At 41.6% G+C, this 24,104-nt stretch overlaps 1 protein-coding gene across 1 annotated transcript in view; it reads left to right on the forward strand.

Moving 5' to 3' along the window:
- The window catches only part of DISP2 (dispatched RND transporter family member 2), a 40,689-nt gene extending 16,585 nt beyond the window's left edge, over positions 1–24,104 (forward strand). Inside the window, exons 2-8 of the mRNA XM_069729603.1 lie at positions 458–898; positions 5,957–5,986; positions 8,693–8,816; positions 10,276–10,391; positions 15,880–16,004; positions 16,827–16,924; positions 17,439–24,104. Coding sequence (XP_069585704.1) covers positions 458–898; positions 5,957–5,986; positions 8,693–8,816; positions 10,276–10,391; positions 15,880–16,004; positions 16,827–16,924; positions 17,439–20,819 — 4,315 coding nt within the window. The 3' untranslated portion in view covers positions 20,820–24,104. The remainder of the gene's footprint in view (positions 1–457; positions 899–5,956; positions 5,987–8,692; positions 8,817–10,275; positions 10,392–15,879; positions 16,005–16,826; positions 16,925–17,438) is intronic.

Genomic DNA, 24,104 nt, shown 5'->3' on the forward strand with positions numbered 1-24,104 from the left:
TATGTGGCTGCTATATACATACATATTCTAGAATACCCGATGCGTTAGAATCGGGCCACCATCTAGTTTTACATAAGCGGCAACACAAAATTTGCCCATATTTTAGGTTGTTTTTTTTAAAGGGTGAAAAAAAAGCAATATCTGTCTCTAACAGCCGCAGCCATCACTGACTTCCCAATGCAGCTATTAACCATTTAAATGACCATGTCTGACAGCAGCATTTAATGGCCCACAACTCAAGCCCTCTCTCTGCAAAAAAAAAATATGTTTTATAATATTCAGAATGTTTTTTTGTCACTTAAATAAAAACAATGATTGCATATTTGGTATTACCATAATCGGACTGACGTGGCCAATATTATTTTTAGGGAATTTTTACCATACAGTGAACGCCTTAGACGCCACCCTCTAAAAAAGTTTTTTTAAACTATCTGATAATTCTTTACTCTCTTCCCAGAAATCTAAAAGATGTACAAAATTATGAAGACAGTGGAAAAGAGAGAATAGGACTGGATAACATCACCGCAAACACTTCAGGTCTACAGAAGGGCCACCATTGTTTTCTGAAGGAGTCACCAAACTGCACTAAAGACCGCCTGGCTACATCTAGCCACCACCACCAACTTACAATGGGCAGATCCAATGGACAGTTGTCACCTCATGGAGATGATGCATATCAGCATCAAAAGTGCTGCCACTGCAGTCATCAAGAGCGCAAATTAAGTTATACCGTGCCCCAACTGCTGGAGCATGAGGATAGGAAAACGCTGTGCTCTCACCATTCCAGTGTTAATACCTCCACCGATGTCTCACATCAGACCACAGACTGTATCTGGAAGCAGTGGGCGAATGACCGGAGGGCAACACAGCCAGTGCAACATCATGTAGTAACTGTAAGGTAAATATTACCAATATGCCATATGTAATATGGCCCAAAAAAACAGAACAGGGCGGGCAATGCATAATATGTAATATGGCCCCAATACTGCATGGGATGGGCAACACATCATATGTAATACGGCCCCACAACTGCACGGGACAGGCAATGTGTCATATATAATACGGCCGTCAACTGCACGGGATGGGCAATACGTCATATATAATACAGACCCACAACTGCACATGACGGGCAATGGGTCATAAGTAAAGCGGCCCTCCACAACTACACGGGACGGGCAATGCGTCATATGTAATACAGCCCCACAACTGCCTGAGATGGGCAACGCATCATATGTGATACGGCCCCACAACTGCACGGGATGGGCAATATGCCATATGTAATACAGCCCCATGACTGCACGGGACGGGCAATGTGTCATATATAATACGGCCCCACAACTGCACGGGACGGGCAATATGTCATATGTAATACGGTCCCATAACTGCACGGGATGGGCAGTACGCCATATGTAATACGGCCCCACAACTACACAGGACGGACAATGCATCATATGTAATACCACCACACAACTGCACAGGACGGGCAATGTGTCATATGTAATACAGACCCACAACTGCACACGACGGGCAATGTGTCATATGTAATATGGCCCCACAACTACACGGGACGGGCAATATGTCATATGTAATACGGCCCCACAACTGCACATGACGGGCAATGTGTCATATGTAATATGGCCCCACAACTATACGGGACGGGCAATATGTCATATGTAATACGGCCCCACAACTGCACGGCATGGGCAATACGCCATATGTAATACAGCTCCACAACTACACGGGACGGGCAATATGTCATATGTAATATGGCCCCACAACTGCATGGGACGAGCAATGCATCATATGTAATACGGCCCCACAACTACGCAGGACAGGCAATATGTCATATATAATACGGCCCCACAACTGCACGGGACGGGCAATGTGTCATATGTAATACGGCTCCACAGCTGCACAGGACGGGCAATGTGTCATATATAATATGGCTCCACAACTACACGGGACGGGCAATATGTCATATGTAATACGGCCCCACAACTACACGGGACGGGCAATGCGCCATATGTAAAAAGGCCCCACAACTACACGGGACGGGCAATATGTCATATGTAATATGGCCCCACAACTACATGGGACGGGCAATGTGTCATATGTAATACGGCCCCACAACTACACGGGACAGGCAATGTATCACATGTAATACGGCCCCACAACTACACGGGACGGGCAATGTGTCATATGTAATACGGCCCCACAACTACACGGGACGGGCAATGTGTCATATGTAATACGGCCCCACAACTACACGGGACGGGCAATGTGTCATATGTAATACGGCCCCACAACTACACGGGACGGGCAATGTGTCATATGTAATATGGCTCCACAACTACACGGGACGGGCAATGTGTCATATGTAATACGGCCCCACAACTACATGGGACGGGCAATGTGTCATATGTAATACGGCCCCACAACTACACGGGACGGGCAATGTGTCATATGTAATACGGCCCCACAACTACACGGGACGGGCAATATGTCATATGTAATACGGCCCCACAACTACACGGGACGGGCAATGTGTCATATGTAATACGGCCCCACAACTACATGGGACGGGCAATGTGTCATATGTAATACGGCCCCACAACTACACGGGACGGGCAATGTGTCATATGTAATACGGCCCCACAACTACACGGGACAGGCAATGTATCACATGTAATACGGCCCCACAACTGCATGGGACGAGCAATGTATCATATGTAATACGGCCCCACAACTACGCAGGACAGGCAATGTGTCTTATATAATATGGCTCCACAACTACACGGGACGGGCAATATGTCATATGTAATACGGCCCCACAACTACATGCTATGGGCAGTTTGTCATATGAAATACAGACCCACAACTGCACCGGACAGGCAATGTGTCATATGTAATACGGCCCCACAACTACACGGGACGGGCAATGTGTCATATGTAATACAGTCCCACAACTACACGGGACGGGCAATGTGTCATATGTAATACGGCCCCACAACTACACGGGACGGGCAATATGTCATATGTAATACGGCCCCACAACTACACGGGACGGGCAATGTGTCATATGTAATACGGCCCCACAACTACACGGGACGGGCAATGTGTCATATGTAATACGGCCCCACAACTACACGGGACGGGCAATGTGTCATATGTAATATGGCTCCACAACTACACGGGACGGGCAATGTGTCATATGTAATATGGCCCCACAACTACACGGGACGGGCAATGTGTTATATGTAATACGGCCCCACAACTACATGGGACGGGCAATGTGTCATATGTAATACGGCCCCACAACTACATGGGACGGGCAATGTGTCATATGTAATACGGCCCCACAACTACACGGGACGGGCAATGTGTCATATGTAATACGGCCCCACAACTACACGGGACGGGCAATGTGTCATATGTAATACGGCCCCACAACTACACGGGACGGGCAATATGTCATATGTAATACGGCCCCACAACTACACGGGACGGGCAATGTGTCATATGTAATACGGCCCCACAACTACATGGGACGGGCAATGTGTCATATGTAATACGGCCCCACAACTACACGGGACGGGCAATGTGTCATATGTAATATGGCTCCACAACTACACGGGGCGGGCAATGTGTCATATGTAATATGGCCCCACAACTACACGGGACGGGCAATGTGTTATATGTAATACGGCCCCACAACTACATGGGACGGGCAATGTGTCATATGTAATACGGCCCCACAACTACATGGGACGGGCAATGTGTCATATGTAATACGGCCCCACAACTACACGGGACGGGCAATGTGTCATATGTAATACGGCCCCACAACTACACGGGACGGGCAATGTGTCATATGTAATACGGCCCCACAACTACACGGGACGGGCAATGTGTCATATGTAATATGGCTCCACAACTACACGGGACGGGCAATGTGTCATATGTAATACGGCCCCACAACTACATGGGACGGGCAATGTGTCATATGTAATACGGCCCCACAACTACACGGGACGGGCAATGTGTCATATGTAATACGGCCCCACAACTACACGGGACGGGCAATATGTCATATGTAATACGGCCCCACAACTACACGGGACGGGCAATGTGTCATATGTAATACGGCCCCACAACTACATGGGACGGGCAATGTGTCATATGTAATACGGCCCCACAACTACACGGGACGGGCAATGTGTCATATGTAATATGGCTCCACAACTACACGGGACGGGCAATGTGTCATATGTAATATGGCCCCACAACTACACGGGACGGTCAATGTGTTATATGTAATACGGCCCCACAACTACATGGGACGGGCAATGTGTCATATGTAATACGGCCCCACAACTACATGGGACGGGCAATGTGTCATATGTAATACGGCCCCACAACTACACGGGACGGGCAATGTGTCATATGTAATACGGCCCCACAACTACACGGGACGGGCAATGTGTCATATGTAATACGGCCCCACAACTACACGGGACGGGCAATGTGTCATATGTAATATGACCGACCCCATAACTGCATGAAAGATTGCTTGAAAGATGTTTTCACAATAGGGTAATACTTCACTTAGAAGATCCAGGAATCCAGTGGGTCCTCTAAATTTCAATCAGTTTACTTTTTATTTCCCTGGTAATATTCACAGGACATAAATGTATGAATTTGACTAGGCATGTTGTCAAAAAGAACTTCATGGTCCTCCAACAATGCACAACCTACATGTCACACAGGTTGGAGGACTACATTCATATGGTAAAAATGCTAAATTTATTTTTGCTGCAATTCCTTGGATTTTCTTGTATCTTTAATTTGGCAAACCTCTTTAGTTTCTTGCTCGCATTGTTGTTATAATTAATTACATTAATAAAATGTTGTATTTTTACCATATGAATGCAGTATTCCTGTCTATGTGACACATGTAGGTTACATTTATATTTGTTGCACTTCTTAAAGGGAAATAATATCAGCCTTGCTTTCTCATAGTAAAAAAAAAAGCTAATTAAAACCATCCCAACTCAAGTTTCGCCGACTTCAGCTTCTTCCAGGGTGCAAAGTAAAGGAAAAACTTAAGAGTGTACTTCACCTTAGATGGTAGGTTTGTTTTTCCTTTATAGTTGGGTGCAATAGATCTCTTGCTGGATCCAAGATACAATGATAATTCCTCCAATAATCCAGCAATCCATAAAATAAACTTCATCCAGGGCATGGCTAACTGATCACCCCTCCTGCCTTTCATATCAATAATCTGGGACCATCCAAAATAAAAAAAACACACATGAAATTTTTTTGGAAAATTGCATTTTCATTACATTGCCACTGTTCTGCATGTATGTTTACTCTGTAACCATCACCTAAACTACTGGCTTACTGCCATCTTATCCAATAGTGTAGATTTTTATTTTTTGCTGATTGCGTTCAGAGTAAAGTACGTGCAAAAAAAAAAAGTGGTAATGTGATGAAAATGCAATTTTGAAAATTTGTTTATGTCCATATTTAAATTATTTTGGGTGGCCAGAGATGATTAGTATAAATGGTAAAATGGATGCCCCAGATGAAGTCAAAGTTGGCGAAACTTGAGTTGGGCTTGGTCTGATGTATATTTTAAAGCTGTTTTAATTGATTTTTTGACAATGAGAAGGTGAGTTTGAAATTATTCCCCTATAAGGAAATAAAATGGAATTGGGAACATGAAGAAGTGGACCCACTAGATTGCTGGCTGCTCCGAGTTCCTTGTTTGCACATTACGCTACCATATTGAGTCGTTTATATTTCAAGTGTAAAGAGCTCTGTTTGCATTAAGTGCTGTAACTTGGAAAGTTTATTTAAGTGACTTTTAGCTAGGACTTTGTTTTATTCAGATATGTCTGTTCTGTTAATATTATTTCTTTATTACATACTAATACTGTGTTTTATTTTGAAGACATGATAAAGCATTCAGGATGCCAAAAAGGTATGTATGAAATACCCATCTATACCGCTATAGCAGGTCTCATTAAAGGGGTTGGTCATTTTAAACAACATTTTTCTTTGAAGAGTCCACTGTTCACACCTTTGAGGTCCTCAGCAACTAGCTGTAATTTGTGATGGGGAGCAGCATAAAGTTTTCTACCCTATGGTGACTCAGTGGTTAGCACTGATGCTTTGCAGCACTGGGGTCCTGGGTTCAAATCCCACCAAGGATAAAATCTGCAAGGAGTTTGTATGTATGGGTTTGTGTGAGTTTCCTTCGGGTTCTCCAGGTTCCTCCCCCACTCCAAAGACATACTGATAGGGATTCTAGATTGTGAGCCCCAATGGGGACAGCGATGACTGTGGCCCCAATTCATTAACTCCTTTCCGACATTGGGCTTACATTTACACCGATGTCGGACTCCCTCCCGTTGATGTGGGCTCCAGCGGTTAGCCCACATCTTTCCGGGGACATGTCAGCTGTTTTGAACAGCTAACATGTGTCTGCAATAGTCATGGGTGGAATCATGATCCACCTGCTGCTATTAACCAGTTAAATGCTGCTGTCAAACTCTGACAGCGGCATTTAAACCGTGCTTCTGACCATTAGGCCGGAAATATGCACACCGGTGACCCCCGTCACGTGATCGCAGGTCACTGGGGTGTTGGCATGACAACCTGAGGTCTCCTGAAGACCTCTATGGTTGTCAGTGCCAGCTTGCTGTGAGCGCCACCCAGTGGTTGACGCTCATAGCAAGTTACTAAATCTGCTATGTAGAGGCGATCTGAATATCGCCTCTATGTAGCAGAGTCAATCGGGTTTTGGCAGCTTCTAGTCTCCTATGGAGACTATTGAAGCATGCCAAAAGTAAAAAAAAAAGTTTTTAAAAATATTTTAAAAAATATACATATAAAAGTTCAAATCACCCTCCTTTCCCCCATTCAAAATAAAACAATAAAAATAAAATCAAACCTTCATATATTTGGTATCGCCGCGTTCAGAATCGCCCAATCTATCAATAAAAAAAAGGATTAACCTGATCACTAAACAGCGTAGCGAGAAAAAAAGTCAAAAAGCCAGAATTACGGGTGCGAGAATTGCGGGCGATCAAAAGAACATACCTGCACCAAAATGGTATCATTAAAAACGACAGCTTGGAACGCAAAAAATAAGCCCTTACCCAACCTGAGATCACAAAAAATGGAGACGCTACGGGTATCGGAAAATGGCACAAATTTTTTTTTTTTTAAAGAAGTTTGGAATTTTTTTCACCACTTAGATAAAAAAAATAACCTAGACATGTTTGGTGTGTATGAACTTGTAATGACCTGGAGAATCATAATGGCAGGTCAGTTTTAGCATTTAGTGAACCTAGTAAAAAAGCCAAAAAAAGCACACAAAATAGTACACGACATGGTAAAATTAATGGTGTCGTTCAAAAGTACAACTCGTTCCGCAAAAAACAAGCCCTCACATGGACATATTGACGGAAAAATAAAAAAGTTATGGCTATGGGAAGGAGTGGAGCGAAAAACAAAAACGCAAAACCGAAAAAAGCTCAAGGGGTTAAAACTGGTGTTTCGCACACCTGTCCTAATGGTGGGCGTACAGGAATAAAATGTGCCTAGCTCATCGAGAGACATTCACCACTTAATGAATTTAGCTCGTCTTATCACCGTTGTGTGCGTTGCCAGAAGTATTACTCCAGTCAGGAGATGGAGTAAGATTCCTGGCATAAGGTATGCTGCAACTAGTAATGAATTTGTTGGGCGGACATTGCCATACCCCGTCCCAGCTCATCCCATTTTGAAGGAGCTGTCCAAAACTGATGCCAAAGTTGCAACATTTTTGCTCAACCTCGTTTTATGGTCTAAACACTTTCATGAATTGAGGGTCAATGTTTCTAAAGCTTTGCGGAATATGATGGTGCTAGATAAGTAAGGAAAATAAGAAAATAAGCTACGGTAAATAAATTTCCTTGCACCAGCACTTTACAAATTAGAAGCATTATATGGATCCTAATGAAATCAATGCTTGATTTGTATACTGCTAAAAATGCCATGTCTCTTGGAGCGCCAGGCACAATGTGCTTAAACACAGGACCCCCACAATATACAAAATTATATAAAAGAGTCGCTGAATTCGTTTTTTTTAATCTAGAAAAAATACCTAGAAAAAAAATACAATTTCCAGAATTTGTTTATGTCTATATTTTAATGATTTCAGGTAGACACAGATGATTGGTATAAATGGTAAGAGGGATACCCCAGATGAAGACAAGGTTGGCGAAACTTGAGTTGGGCTTGGTCTCATGTTCATTTTAAAGCTGTTTTTAATTAATTCAAGGTGCATCTAAATGATTAATAGCCGAGGCCGGAACTCGGCTAAAAGAGTTACAAAATCAGATTCTCAGAATGAGTTCACTGACAGATTATCAGATAAACTCATTCTTCACCACGCAAAAGATAGTACAACACAGAGGTTACAAAATACAACATTTTAAATCAAATCCAACTGCATAAATGCGTTTTATCCCCAAATACATGCATTTAAGTAAATAAAAAGTTCCTGAAAGTGGACAACCCCTTTAAATGATAAAATATATACTTTACATGTCTTCTACAAACTGTATCATATCAAATCTAGATGTCATCTGTCATAGCTAGCATTGTATTAACAGTTCATGTCATTGTGATTTGCTTACAGTTATTCTCAGCTGATAACAGACTGGCCTTTACCCATCTTGGCAGTCGGTTTGCTTCTCATACTGGTGTGTACTTTGGCAGGCCTTCTGGTTGACCAAATGCCAGACTTTTCCAACCCTTTCATGGTGAGTGTTCTCCAGTTGAAAACTACACTTTAAAGAGGACTTGTCACTTGCTCACAAAATTGAGATGAATCCCTCAGCTTCCCTGTTTCTTATTTTTCTTTATTTTGCAGTGTGTCACTCCATTGCAGAGATATTCACATTTGTTGCTTTTGGAGAGAAGTATGTAAAATAAATAAAAACAATCCCTAAGCTCTCCTAATTCTGTTGCTCTTTTCCGTTTTGCGCTGCGTCACTCCATTACAGAGATATTCACATTTGTTGCTTTTGGTGAGCAGTATGTGAAATTTCTGCTTGCAGACCAACTAGGCATTTATTTAGAGTCTTCTCTGAGGGTGTGCACTTTCACCCCTTCCTCCCAGACGCTGTCAATCACAATTTGCTGGTGTCTGAGGCTGCTAGCGCAGTGATTATTAGAGGGGTGAAAGCGCACACCCCCAGAGAAGACTGAAGAAATGCCCTGTAGTACTACAAGTAGAGATTTCCCATACTGTGCTCCAAAGCAACAAATGTGAATATCTCTGCATTGGAGCGACGCAGCGCAAAATGGAAAACAGCAAAATCAGGAGGAGCTTGGCGATTTTTACAAGATATTTAACTCTTTTTTTTTAGCAAGTCACAGATTCTGTGTAAAAGCTTGTGAGAAAGACACATTTAAGATTCTATTTATTACGCATTAATTAAGTTTCCAGGTGTAGAAAATGGACTTAATCTATGCCAAAAGTGTCCAACATCATTGGCTGAGATACATATGAGGACCATAAAGATACATTTTCATTAACCCTAAAAAAGTGCCACCTAGATAAACGTGTCGCCAATAAATAATTACATAAGTTATGTAATTGGTTGAAAAAAAAATACAGGTTCATCAATTCCAAACCTTGAATCGTTTTTAGGCATGATGCTACTTGAACCATATTTGGGGGAAACACTTTCCACATCCAATCATGGCAATGAAGGAGCAATACCTTATGTCCTGAAATATAACTTTTACATAGAGTTTTTAACCATTTGTTTTATTGTGGGTTTTTTATTCCAGTATCCGTACATGATCATGAGGACAGTTTCCTGGATTTTGTTAATAGAAGATAAAATATTTTACAGTATCCGCATGGTCTATATAAATCTGGTGTTTGGAGTTGTTCATAGACTTCTATGGGAAAGTCTTGTGGGAACGAGGTTGCTGTAGCATAGCAGATAAGGTTGCATGGTGCTGCTACCTACGCTGTGGGTGTGCTGTATAGGGTCTGTGTATGTGACAGACTACGTAAATGCTTTCGGAAATAAACTTTTTTTTAAAGAAAATATTTTAAAAAATAATAATAATAATATATATATATATATATACATGTGAAAAAAATGTAACCTCTCAATCGCAAGATTGAAAAAAGTAATATTTATATGACATGAATGAAACAAAAATGTCTATTTTTTAATGTAATTTATTTATACAATTTTACAGGGTTTTGAGCCCAGAGACACTGACATAGGAAGAAAATTAACAACCTGGAAAAATATTCAAAGCAGCAGTGGTTACAAAAAGGTTTTGTCTGGCTATCCACATGGTGATAAAAGCAGGTAAAGAAAAATTAGCATATTAATATTGCAATCTAGCTGGGAATGCTTGTTATATAATATGTAACTTAAAGGGAAAAATAATCCCCCCTGCCCCCAACTGTTCATATGGTTATGGTTCTCTCTAAAATACAATGTTATCCGTTTAGTAATGCAATGTGTTTCTCCTTGACTGAAAAATTGCTCTTTTAATGCATATGTAAATGAGACTTAAGTGCTCTGGGTGGGGACAGAGCACTTCCTTGCCCGGCTCCACATTACTCTGCTTGACTGTCAGCTCACTGGCTATGTAGTCAATACTTACAAAGTAAAAATGAAAAAGAAAAAAATACAGGTAACTGAGATCTGTCTGTAAGTAGGCCCTAGGATCTACCGTCAAAAATGGCTAGCCTTTGCTCTTATTTTATTCCCGCTGTTTCCCTGTGTATTCCATTTTTTCTTTTTTAACGCCATCATATGCTTCCAGACATATGGGCCTTTTTATTTATTGCTAATTTTTATGGTCTTCACAAAGAGGCATGGCTCACATGATCCTCATGGGCGGGTCTTTAGGCTCCTCTGCATTATTATTCTGTGATCTATGCCCCCTGTGAACTATCCCTAAAAGAATATGGCGGATTTTTTAAAAAAAGGAAAAAAGCGGAATACTGTGGGAATAAAATAAGAGCACAGACTGGACACTTTTCACCTCTTTAAGCAGCCATTGCTTTGTTCTTGTAGATCTTACTCCAGACATCCTAATGTAATACACAATACTGTTATTATGTTACTGTTACGTTATTAATATGCACTAGTGCTTTTACTTACAGCAGCGCATCAGTTCATTTTGTTCCTGTCTTAGATTTTGTTTAATGGCCAGTGTGAACATGTCCCTATATTTTGCATGTATACCAACGTATACTCCAGTTCATTTTTTTCAGTTGAAAATCATTGTTGGGGAGGTCCAACACCTAGGACTCCCATCAATCTGGTGTAATAAATGGATAGCTCCCATTTATTAGAATAGGTGCTGATGTGTACCCAGGAGTGGCCCCTAAATATTGTGATGGAGCGGTGCTGTCCCACTCTTTACACTCTTTACATCTGGGCACTTTCTTAGCTGGTAACAGCTGATCCCAAGGATGGGTCATCAGTGTCGTACTAATGGAAAAGCCCTTTAATACCAAAGGATTATTCCAATCTCAGCTGAGACGGGTATTATTCTATCCACATCCAACCACTAGAGGAAGAGCTACAGAATCATCTGAGTTACTACACTCTTTCTATCCCGAATTCATTTCTACAGGAGTGTTAGACTGACCTTCACTCCAAATTAGACATTTATGGTCTTTCAGTTTACGGTCGGTGATAACAAAGAAATACAAATTAAAAACACAGAACTCTCACATGCTCTCTCCTTTTAATTTTTTAGAGTCGAGCGTGATTATAAAGAATACATAAATCCCAAAAGTTCATCCATGTAAATTGTGAATTCAGCTGTGTCTTTGGGGTTTTTCCTTGGCATATTTTTCCCATTGATCACTGTGACTATATGTGAACAAGGCGCAGGATGAGTCGAAACGTTATACAGGTCCTTCTCAAAAAATTAGCATATAGTGTTAAATTTCATTATTTACCATAATGTAATGATTACAATTAAACTTTCATATATTATAGATTCATTATCCACCAACTGAAATTTGTCAGGTCTTTTATTGTTTTAATACTGATGATTTTGGCATACAACTCCTGATAACCCAAAAAACCTGTCTCAATAAATTAGCATATTTCACCCATCCAATCAAATAAAAGTGTTTTTAATAACAAACAAAAAAAACAACAAATAATAATGTTCAGTTATGCACTCAATACTTGGTCGGGAATCCTTTGGCAGAAATGACTGCTTCAATGCGGCGTGGCATGGAGGCAATCAGCCTGTGACACTGCTGAGATGTTATGGAGGCCCAGGATGCTTCAATAGCGGCCTTAAGCTCATCCAGAGTGTTGGGTCTTGCGTCTCTCAACTTTCTCTTCACAATATCCCACAGATTCTCTATGGGGTTCAGGTCAGGAGAGTTGGCAGGCCAATTGAGCACAGTAATACCATGGTCAGTAAACCATTTACCAGTGGTTTTGGCACTGTGAGCAGGTGCCAGGTCGTGCTGAAAAATGAAATCTTCATCTCCATAAAGCATTTCAGCCGATGGAAGCATGAAGTGCTCCAAAATCTCCTGATAGCTAGCTGCATTGACCCTGCCCTTGATGAAACACAGTGGACCAACAACAGCAGCTGACATGGCACCCCACACCATCACTGACTGTGGGTACTTGACACTGGACTTCAGGCATTTTGGCATTTCCTTCTCCCCAGTCTTCCTCCAGACTCTGGCACCTTGATTTCCGAATGACATGCAAAATTTGCTTTCATCAGAAAAAAGTACTTGGGACCACTTAGCAACAGTCCAGTGCTGCTTCTCTGTAGCCCAGGTCAGGCGCCTCTGCCGCTGTTTATGGTTCAAAAGTGGCTTTACCTGGGGAATGCGGCACCTGTAGCCCATTTCCTGCACACGCCTGTGCACGGTGGCTCTGGATGTTTCCACACCAGACTCAGTCCACTGCTTCCTCAGGTTCCCCAAGGTCTGGAATCGGTCCTTCTCCACAATCTTCCTCAGGGTCCGGTCTCCTCTTCTCGTTGTACAGCGTTTTCTGCCACATTGTTTCCTTCCAACAGACTTACCATTGAGGTGCCTTGATACAGCACTCTGGGAACAGCCTATTTGTTGAGAAATTTCTTTCTGGGTCTTACCCTCTTGCTTGAGGGTGTCAATGATGGCCTTCTTGACATCTGTCAGGTCGCTAGTCTTACCCATGATGGGGGTTTTGAGTAATGAACCAGGCAGGGAGTTTATAAAAGCCTCAGGTATCTTTTGCATGTGTTTAGAGTTAATTAGTTGATTCAGAAGATTAGGGTAATAGGTCGTTTAGAGAACCTTTTCTTGATATGCTAATTTATTGAGACAGGTTTTTTGGGTTATCAGGAGTTGTATGCCAAAATCATCAGTATTAAAACAATAAAAGACCTGACAAATTTCAGTTGGTGGATAATGAATCTATAATATATGAAAGTTTAATTGTAATCATTACATTATGGTAAATAATGAAATTTAACACTATATGCTAATTTTTTGAGAAGGACCTGTAGTTGGAAATGTGACAGCTGAATATTCTTGAGAATTCACAATTTACATGGATAATTTTTTGGGTAGTTCTGCTTTCTTTACGTTTGACTCTAGAAATTTCTTGGAAAAACTTCCTGGATTCAATAAAAAGCCAAGAACTTATGTTTTGTTACTCATAACAAAATGAAATTCGCAGGCATGTAATTTCTAACAGTCTCCGAGTGCTTCCAGGAGTGTTCGTATATTTATACTCTTCATGAATGTTAGTGTTACTTACATAAATGTAGGTGGTTTATACATAACGGCAAATATCAGAATTCATAGCTACATAATAAATAAAAGACCCTATCTGCGTCCACCCAGCTTAGTCACACACCTCATCAGTCTTTTGTTCTGGTGAAAACTACTACACAAAGTGAGATTTGTCGGGCCTGAAGACATTACCCTGTTCCTTACTCTAAGGCTATGTGCACATGCTGCGGATTTTGCTGTGGATCCGCAGCGGATTGGCTGCTGTGGATTCGCAGCAGTTTTCCATGCGTTGTACAGTACCATGTAAACCTATGGAAAACCAAATCCGCAGTGCACATGCTGGGGAAAAAACATTGCGGAAACGCAGCGATTTACATTCCGCAACATGTCAATTCTTTGTGCGGATTCCGCAGCAGTTTACACCTGCTCCTCAATAGGAATCCGCAGGTGGAAAACCGCAGGTGGAATCCGCACAAAATCCGTGGAAAAACCGCGGTAAATCCACAGTAAATCCGCAGTGCGGTTTTCCTGCAGATTTACCAAAATCAGTGCAGAAAAATATGCACACCTTTCCGCAGTGTGTGCACATACCCTAACAGAGAGCTATATAGCCAGCGATATAAATAGTTGGTTATTTTATTATATACAATGATCAGATCCAGTGTCGGACTGGTGTGCCATCGCCCACCAGTAACATCAATTCCAGAGCCCCACTTTTCAGCTACTTGCAAATATGACTTTCTCCTCATTCACAAAATTCTATAGAAATAAACTGGGCTGATTGTGAAATTAATGGAGCACCCCCAGACACAGGGCCACGGGGTACTCGATCCGGGGTTGTCACGGTGGCTAGACCCGGTCCGTGTCCCTGCTAAGGGGCGTCCAATGAAAGGTGATGGTGCGTGGTGCAAGGTGCGAGGAATAACGAGGACACAGGGTTGTAGTCTCTTTTCCTTTACTGAAGGCTTCGGGGTCCGCAGTCCAGAGCACTGCTAACGGGGCTGGCTGAGACCGGCCGGTCCGAAGGCACATCCAGAGTTCCCTTTGCAGGTGGGAATCAGTGTTGTAGTCCTTCCCTGCTGAGCACCACGGGATAGTCCTCACAACTGTCGTATCTGTTCCTTCTCCCTCTCCGTCCTCCAGATTATATGGCTAGGACGCACCTTTATGACAGGTAGGCCTGGAGTTATTCTGGGACCCTAGCGACGCCCCTATCCCACGATTGCCTCCTATGTCCGTCTAGGTGATTTAAGTCAGACAGCCAACCTGTAATCAACTGTCCTGCCGCTGTTTGAAGTAATGCGTGGAGTCTGTTACTTCCTCGGTGCTCCGGCCACCGGCTACGCGCCTCAGAAGGATGTTGCCAATCTCGGGGCACGACTCCTTCTGGTTCTATCTCCTTTGTACTATGATCCCACTTCTCACTTCTCCACAATATCCTTCTCTTCGTGTCCTTCCTTGAGATACCGCCGCAAGGTAGTGCAGGCGCGGTCCCGTAACAATCTGTCCTTTCTGCTAGGTACCTACCAGGTTCCCAGTTCTGACAGGTCCTCCCTGGAGCTCTCCCAGGCTGCGTTCTGCCCTAACTTCCTATCCAACCCTCAGTTTTACCAGTGTGAGGAGTGGCCTAGTACATAGTGCCTTTTGCTCCCCTGGTGGCCAGAGTGTGAAGTGTAGTGTGTGACTGTGATACCTGGTCAGGTGAACTCCTTTAGTGCAATCAGACATAACATCACTCCCCTTAGTGGCAGAGCGACATTACTGCAACGACCAGGACTTTGGGGCGCTGCATTAACAAGATACTGTTTTTATCTGTACATGGTGAATGAAGTGTATTGTGCCTAGTACTGCTCATATAAGAGGGTGGTGAGCTACTCCTGCTCAGGGGACCACCGGAGGATTCTCCTTTTCTCCTGCAGGCCAGTCCGAGCCGGATCACATCATCATACTTTGAATATGATTATATGTCTTCGCCTTCACAGAAGTCTGACCATTTGGAAATGCTGAGAACACAGTCTGAAACTGTTGATTTATAAAGAAATGATGTCTGTATAATGTCTACTTCTGTGTATTTTTGCCAGCTTGGATGACCTTGATTTTAGCAGAAGAAATGAGAAGCTGTTTCAAATAACTAAAAGAGATACTCGTCATCGGAGAATGGTGGAGCAGAAAGACGGTGTGGATGGCTTTTTCTGTGGACACCCATGTAAGTGCCAATAAGATGATGATTAGATCTGAGGCATAAATATAATAGGTCACAAAAATATTGTGAATTGATTTTATGCATTATAGATTTTTAACCTATAATCAACCAAAGCCCAAATGAGCAGTGGTGCGCAAACCCGTAGACTTTCTATTGAGCCTGTACACTTGACTGTGCAAGCACGAGCACAAATTAGGCCCTTCTGCCCCTTGGCTAGTAAAACTACTATCAGTTACTCCAATGACCTTTTATGTGTAAAAGTGCTTATCTTTATTCTTAAGAACGGAGGGATCTTAAATGTTATTGTTTATAGCTCATGGCTAAGGTTAGCAGCCACCTCCTCTGTAATTTAGCTGTGGTGGCCAAACGTGCAGTGCTTACAAACTCGATCCAACAGAGCTTGTAAGCACTCTCTGAAGCTGACTGGGATTGCTGGAGAACCTACTAAGTTCCTGATCCCGTCTAACCTCAGTGCCCTTATAATCAGAAGCAAAGATGCCTCATATAGCATATTGGAAAGCGGGTGAATAGTGCAACAATGCCGCTGTTCCGAACTGTCAATCATGTTCATGTCTGCCCTCCAGAAAGCATGAAGCCTAGAGGCTGGGGAGCAGTGTGCTTCTGCTGAAGATCATTAAATAACTCTTATTTAAAAGTTTGTGCTCAAACTTTAAGCCTTATTTAATGGGTTGCCATCTCTTTCCAAGTACAGTCTCTCACCCCAATATCCCATAAATGTGGTATCATTCACTGTCCAACGAAGCAATTAGTTCCTTTAAAGTATACGTTAAAACACAATATTTCATAGAAATGTTTCTTTTCTAGCAAAGAGCTATTTGCAACTGGTATTCATGTCCAAAACGGCAGGAAGTTTATGGAACCTGCAAGCAATTCAATCCATGTGCCGTATTGAAAAAGAGAAGGTCAGTAGCAATCTCTGTACTACCTTGCTCCTTCAAGCGGATCTGTTAATGGACTTCACAATACGATCTGCATACAATATGAAATAGATCTCGTAGACCTGATAAGGATGGTGTCTTTACTTGGATAATCTGTGTTAGAAAGTCAGAATATCTTTTTTGCAGATTTAAACACATTCTGTGCTCATCGAGTCCAGCCGCATAGGTTGCTTTATTCCCCAACTACAGTGCAGCGTGATGCAGATGAATTGGTTCGGATGGCGAGCTGAAAGGTCCATCATGAGCAACGAGTAAAAAGTCAGAATCACTTAGATTCTTTGCAGTCAGAATTGTGTCTTGGCCAAAGTCGCCATCTAGCCCTATCCTTACCCAGGTTGCTCAACTTAAAGAAAACACTGAGCTTCACGTGCACGGCTCTATCTATTCATCTGTATGGGATGTGCCCTTGTTCTTGATGTATGGATATGCCATTTTCATTATATAACTACAATGTTTATTCTGTTTTTCTTTCCTGCAGATCCGTTCACATCCCACTTTCTCGGAGCTTTGTGAACGCAATGAGAACGAAGAATGCTGTCCTAGCTGGTCCCTTGGAAACTACATATCCATATTGTACAACCGTTCTTCTTGCCTTGAAATCACCCAGAGCGACATTTCCCACACCTTGGTCCTTCTGCGCTCCTGTGCACCAGATTACCACAGAGGAGCTCTCACCCCTTCCTGCATAGGTTCACGTACAGAGAGGGAGAAACATTCCCAGTGTGCCAAAGTGCCTGAAAAGTGCACACGATCCAGCGCAGTTTACCAGCTGCTCCATTTTCTTGTTGACAGGGACTTTTTAAGCCCCCAAACCACAAATTACCAGGTCCCATCTCTGAAGTACAGCATGCTGTTTTCACCAGCCAAAAAAGGTTCATCAATGATGGACATTTACGTGGACAATTTGGAGTCTCGGGAACTTTTTGATAATTTTACAGCAATCAGTGGAATGGATTTGGGGCTAAAGCAGAAACTTTTCCAACACTACCTTGTCATGGATACTGTGTATCCCGTCCTGGCAATAGTGGCTGTTTTTCTAAGTATGTCTTTTTACCTACGTTCCTTTTTTATCACTTTTATGGTCCTGACTTCGGTTGTCGGCTCACTGATGATTTCCTTCTTTTTGTACAAACTGGTTTTTAGAATGACTTTCTTTCCCTTTGTCAACCTGATTGCAGTTATCGTCCTCAGTAGTATTTGTGCTAATCACACTTTTGTCTTTTTTGACCTTTGGAATCTCAGCAAGATACAACACTCAGCTGCCGGCATGCAACAATGGGTAAAACAAACTATGCACCATTTTGTATATCTTATGTTAGTATCTTGTTTGACCACCGGAGCTGCTTTCTATGCCAGTTACATGAGTAGCATTACCTCAATTCGATGCTTCTCCATTTACATGGGAACATCTGTACTAATCAACATGACATTAATGATTACATGGTTGCCTGCCACCATGGTCATTTATGAACGATACGTCAGTGTTAATTGCATTTACAAATCTGAAGATTACTGGAACAGTAATGGACATAAAAGAATTTTTTTGAATTTTTACCAAAAACTTAGGAGTGTACACGGCACCTTGTCGGAAACATCAAAACTGCTTTTCGAGAAGCTCCTTCCATGTGGAGTGATAAAGTTCCGGTACATCTGGATTTGTTGGTTCGCTGCCCTGGCAGCTGGTGGTGCATATATTGCTTGTGTTAGCCCAAAATTAAAGTTGCCATCTTCAGATGTGTCTTCAGTTCAGGTGTTTCGGCTGAGCCACCCATTTGAGAGATACGACGCTGAATACTGCCACCAGTTCATGTTTGAACGTCAAGAACATGGAGAAGGTCAACATATGCCAATTACACTTGTATGGGGTGTTAAGCCTTTGGATAATGGAGACCACCTTAATCCAGACATGAATGGGACTCTCATCAGGGACACTACCTTTAGCATCCAAAGTACTGATAGTCAGAGATGGCTTATGGATCTTTGTCAAAAGGTAAAAAACCAAAGCTTTTACTTGTCTGATCAGGATAAAAAGCCAAACATCTGCTTCATGGAAGATTTCCACAGATGGATGGAAAGTCGACAGTGCTCACAGAGTGACCAAAACCGTAACCTGTGCTGTAACCAATTTTCCTTTCCTTATTCAAGTGATTTACTTCTCCACTGCGTAAAAATGATGGTCACGGAACAAGGAGGCAGCGGTCTAGAGACCTGTGATATTGGACCCAGATTTGATGCTGATGGTAACCTTTCTGCTTTGGTTCTGGAGTTTCAGACAACATATCAGTACAGCTTCAATTATAGCAAAACCAAGAAATTCTTCAATACATTAAACACATGGCTCATACGCGAGTTAAAGAACGCTCCTCAGGGGCTGCAGAATGGGTGGTTTACCAGTAACCTTTCTCTGTTTAACCTCCAGCACACGCTGAGTACTGAAGTCATGATGATAACAGGCTTTGCTGTAGCAATTTCATTCGTAATTCTTCTGTTGACGACATGGAACGTCTTACTCAGTTTATTCTCAGTGGCTGCAATAGGCGGCTCAGTTCTCGTCACCGTTGGTCTCTTAGTTCTTTTGGAATGGCAACTAAATGTCGTAGAATCCCTGTTCGTTTCAGCTGCCGTTGGTCTCTCTGTCGACTTCACAGTCAATTATTGCATTTCCTATCATATGTGTCCACATTCTGACCGCCTCAGTCGTGTGGCATTTTCCTTAAAGCAAATGAGCTGCGCAACAGCAATGGGAGCCTCCACCATGTTTTCTGCTGGGGTAATAATGTTGCCGGCCACGGTGTTGGCCTACCGGAAATTGGGAATATTCATAATGATGATTAAATGCATTAGCTGTGGCTTCGCAACCTTTTTTTTTCAGTCACTTTGCTGCTTCTTTGGCCCAGAAAAGAACTGTGGACAAATACTGTGGCCTTTTACCAATGTCTTAAAGGACTGTCCTAATGACCCAAGACTAAATGGCACCTTTGCTTGTGGTGGGAACCAAAAACAGAGCAGGCTCAGGAAAGTTCAAGAATCAAACATAGAAAATGAACAATACGAGCTTCAGCCCTTAGCCAGGAACTTAAGTGATAGTTTTGACAACAGTACAACAACTAGTAAGCTGTCAAAACGTCCATCAATTCTATCGGAGGATATGCAGCTATCAGAGAATAAGTGTCACAGAATAGTATCTCAGCCACAAGAAAACACTCAGGATTTCCAAGCTAATACAATTAGGGAAAAAGGTTTTAATCAATGCTCTGCTTTGCAAACCTCTTCTCCTTATAGGCAAAGTAGCTTTGAAGATAAGTCAGAAAGGTTCGACGAGTCATGTGCTCAATGCATTTATCAAAGGATGAACAGTAAGGCTTGGAATGGATCTGTGGTGGATCATGTCCATGTACATACCACCAAGCAATCTAGTAACTTGGAAAGCCCTAAAAGCACCAGTCCTGCACAATACTCCCCAGAGAGGAATACCCGTATGTTTGAATATTCCAGGTGCCTCTGTTCCATGGGTAGCTCCTTCGATGCTCTTGACTCGAATGAAACTTGTCTTAGTGATTTTGACCAGAGCTCAAAATTGGCAGACTCAACAAGCTGCTCGCCTGATATTTTTGAGGTTCCTGATTCACCCTGTCACAGCGAAAGGGGGCATTTGAATGGGAAGAGAGAAATGTTGAAACTAGCTCTGAGAGAAACCGTCTTTGATTCCTCAATACCCTCAAAACAGGCTAATATGTTATGGAAAATCCAGTCAAACCAAGATAGTCATCCTCCAGTCGTTCTACCTAACAGCAAGCCAGATATGCCTGATGTCTGGATTAAAAGGACTACTGAGCATAGTTCTGATTGTGTTAGCTGAAAGGTTTATATAGTTTATAGAAAGGACGTTCATCGTCCTGTGGATACTGGTAAGAATGGACACGTATGTGACCTACAAGAAGGCCATTTCTCCTCATGATCTTTTTGGAATTATTTTACTTACATTAGTCATATTGCGGTAATGTACATTAAAAAAATGGAAATACCAGAGAAATAATATAAAAAGCTATTATTGTACTCGACCATGGGGCCATTAGCAACAAGATTCTAAGAATAATCATACCAATAATCATAAAGCACATCGTTAAATTGTGGCCGAGAGCAACAAAATAAAGCTCTCCCAGAGTTAATACCCAGAGTCACTGGATACACATGATGAGAGCATTATACTGCCTCTGTACAAATCCCTAGTTAGACCGCACATGGAGTACTGTGTCCAGTTTTGGGCACCGGTGCTCAGGAAGGATATAATGGAACTAGAGAGCGTACAAAGGAGGGCAACAAAATTAATAAAGGGGATGGGAAAACTACAATACTCAGATAGATTAGCGAAATTAGGATTATTTAGTCTAGAAAAAAGATGACTGAGGGGCGATCTAATAACCATGTATAAGTATATAAGGGGACAATACAAATATCTCGCTGAGGATCTATTTATACCAAGGAAGGTGACACAAGGTGGCATTCTTTGCGTCTGGAGGAGAGAAGGTTTTTCTACCAACATAGAAGAGGATTCTTTACTGTTAGGGCAGTGAGAATCTGGAATTCCTTGCCTGAGGAGGTGGTGATGGCGAACTCAGTCGAGGGGTTCAAGAGAGGCCTGGATGTCTTCCTGGAGCAGAACAATATTGTGTCATACAGTTATTAGGTTCTGTAGAAGGACGTAGATCTGGGGATTTATTATGATGGAATATAGGCTGAACTGGATGGACAAATGTCTTTTTTTCGGCCTTACTAACTATGTTACTATGTTACTATGTTACATAGAACAAGACATAGAAGCAGAGTATGAAAGTCCCACAAAACATAATAATCATTAAAAAGACCTTTATTAATACAAACACAAATCACAAGATAAAAAACAATGTAGCCCATACAGTGAGGAAATATGGAGGAGACATTAAGGTAAGCTGGCCTAGGCAGGAAGAGCTAAGTACATCCTGAGCAAACAATCCATGAATGACAATGGTTACACGATACCACCCACATCATGATACCACCCAATCTTGTTCCAAGATTCTAAGAATAGAGTGTATAGTGGAGGCCACTACCCAAAATCAAAGGGAAAAGAAGAACACTGTAAAATTAGAGGCAATTTAGAAGGACAATTAGGTTAGGAACCTAGACACAAAAACATTCTCAAGGCTAAAATATTTAAACATTGATGCAGGCAATTACCAAGATCAGACTGATGAAGTTCACTCCAATCGATAGTCAAAGGGTCAGGGCAGGCGGCAGACAGGTAACGAGGTCAGGATACAAGCCAAGTCAATAATGGGAATGGGCAACTCAGAAGCACACCTTTTCACAGGCAAGAATTTAGAGAAACTTATTGCTCAGGCAAGGATCCCTTAAGTATCTTGGGTTGATTACAGAAGATTAATTTGGCGCACGCTGGCAATTTAGGAGTCATTACTTGAGCATTGGGAGAGAGCACTAGTAAGTAAATGGCACTAAGTATGTGCCAGTGAACAGACTACAAAAGGAAATCAGGCAGGCTGGTTCTCTCAATGGGCTGGCAACAGTGGCCGAGGTGTTGACCGATCATAAAAGTTATAACAGTTTACTCCAAGTATACCAATCCAGGCATGCACATCTTCAAAGAATCAGTTTTCAGCCAACAGATATCAACATGCATTTTTATCAACAACGCCACTGATACCAGCAAGAAATTGTGACTTGCTGTTGCAGGAAAAAAGATTACTACTTCTTTCATGAAGTTAGTTGAGTAGATCAACAACTCCGTAGTGTCCCCCCTAGTTTACCGATTCCTAAATCTAGCTGACATAGGATGTGCTTTATATTCACACAGAGGGTTATTTATACTATTATTAAAAGGATCAAAAATACACCTGCACTTAGAATTTTTGTAGGGTAGCAATATGTGTGAGGCTGTCCTGCTCTAGGATGATAGAAAGTGATGATACCACCCAGTGCCTGCTGGGGGCACCTTCTTGATTGATGCACCCTTTATGTTAATCCGCAAATCTTTTTGTACAATATAAAGAAATATCTTATGCAAAAGACAGATGTATTAAACCTGCCCTGTATACTGAATCCCAACTGAGGCATTTTGCGGCTTCAAAGTTATTTGGCTTCTGTCTTCATGACTTTATTAAAGGGGTTTTCTAGTTTTGGAAAACCTCTTTCTCTTGGCTACAGTTTGTTTAAGCACATTTAAAAACAATAAACTGCATCACGGGGACAGGGTCTTTCCGAAACCAAAAAACCACTTTAGTTTGAAAACGGAGCTGAATAATAGCATATCCCAGTTATCCCTTTCAGCTGACTGAGGGGAGTGTGTTGACTACAGATTTTTAATAGAGTTCAATGCATAAATCTGTCTACAGTGAGCTCCCCCTAGTGGCAGCTACAAGCAGGCAGAATTTTTGTTCTATGATAATGGGATGAGAAGGTCGACCATCTGGAGCTCGTAACAAAAACACATCTTTAATCAGTACAGAACTTTGGACATATTTTTAGACCTTTTTTTTTTTTTTACATATTTTTGGGCCTACTTTGTGATGCCATATCCATTAAAAGTGTTTTACTAGTATCAACTGCAGCCAACTAGAGAACTGGAGCATTATAAAGTATATACAAGAGAGTGTTGCAACATATAATCATTACAAGGTTGAAATATTTTTTGTCCGGAGTATTAAACAGTATTTTTCATGATTTTTTTTTACGTTTTTTTTAGAACATCTCCATTTATTTTTTCTCTTTTTTATGTCATTTTAGATTAAACAACTACAAACATGAAAGAATGTAGTTAAAAGAGTGTCAATGGTGTATATCTAAACCTCTTTTTTTCCATTGGACTCCGTATTAGGTTCTTCAGTTATTTCTTCTGTAAACTTTATGTGAACAATTACATTGAGAATATTGTGATAAATTGCTTAAAAGATGAGAAAATGTGCTGAGTAAGAGTATAAAATAATCTAAAGTTTGTAAACTTAGTAAAAACAATGTATTTGTACATTTCAACAGAGTCTCTTGTAAACTTGTCCTCCATTTTTATGGTACCTACTTATATATGTAATGTTAATCATATTTCCTAGAAATCTGTGATGTGTTCCATAAATATAATTTATTTCAGAATTAA

This window comes from Ranitomeya imitator, chromosome 1 (assembly GCF_032444005.1).
Source record: "Ranitomeya imitator isolate aRanImi1 chromosome 1, aRanImi1.pri, whole genome shotgun sequence".
Classification (NCBI taxonomy): domain Eukaryota; kingdom Metazoa; phylum Chordata; class Amphibia; order Anura; family Dendrobatidae; genus Ranitomeya; species Ranitomeya imitator.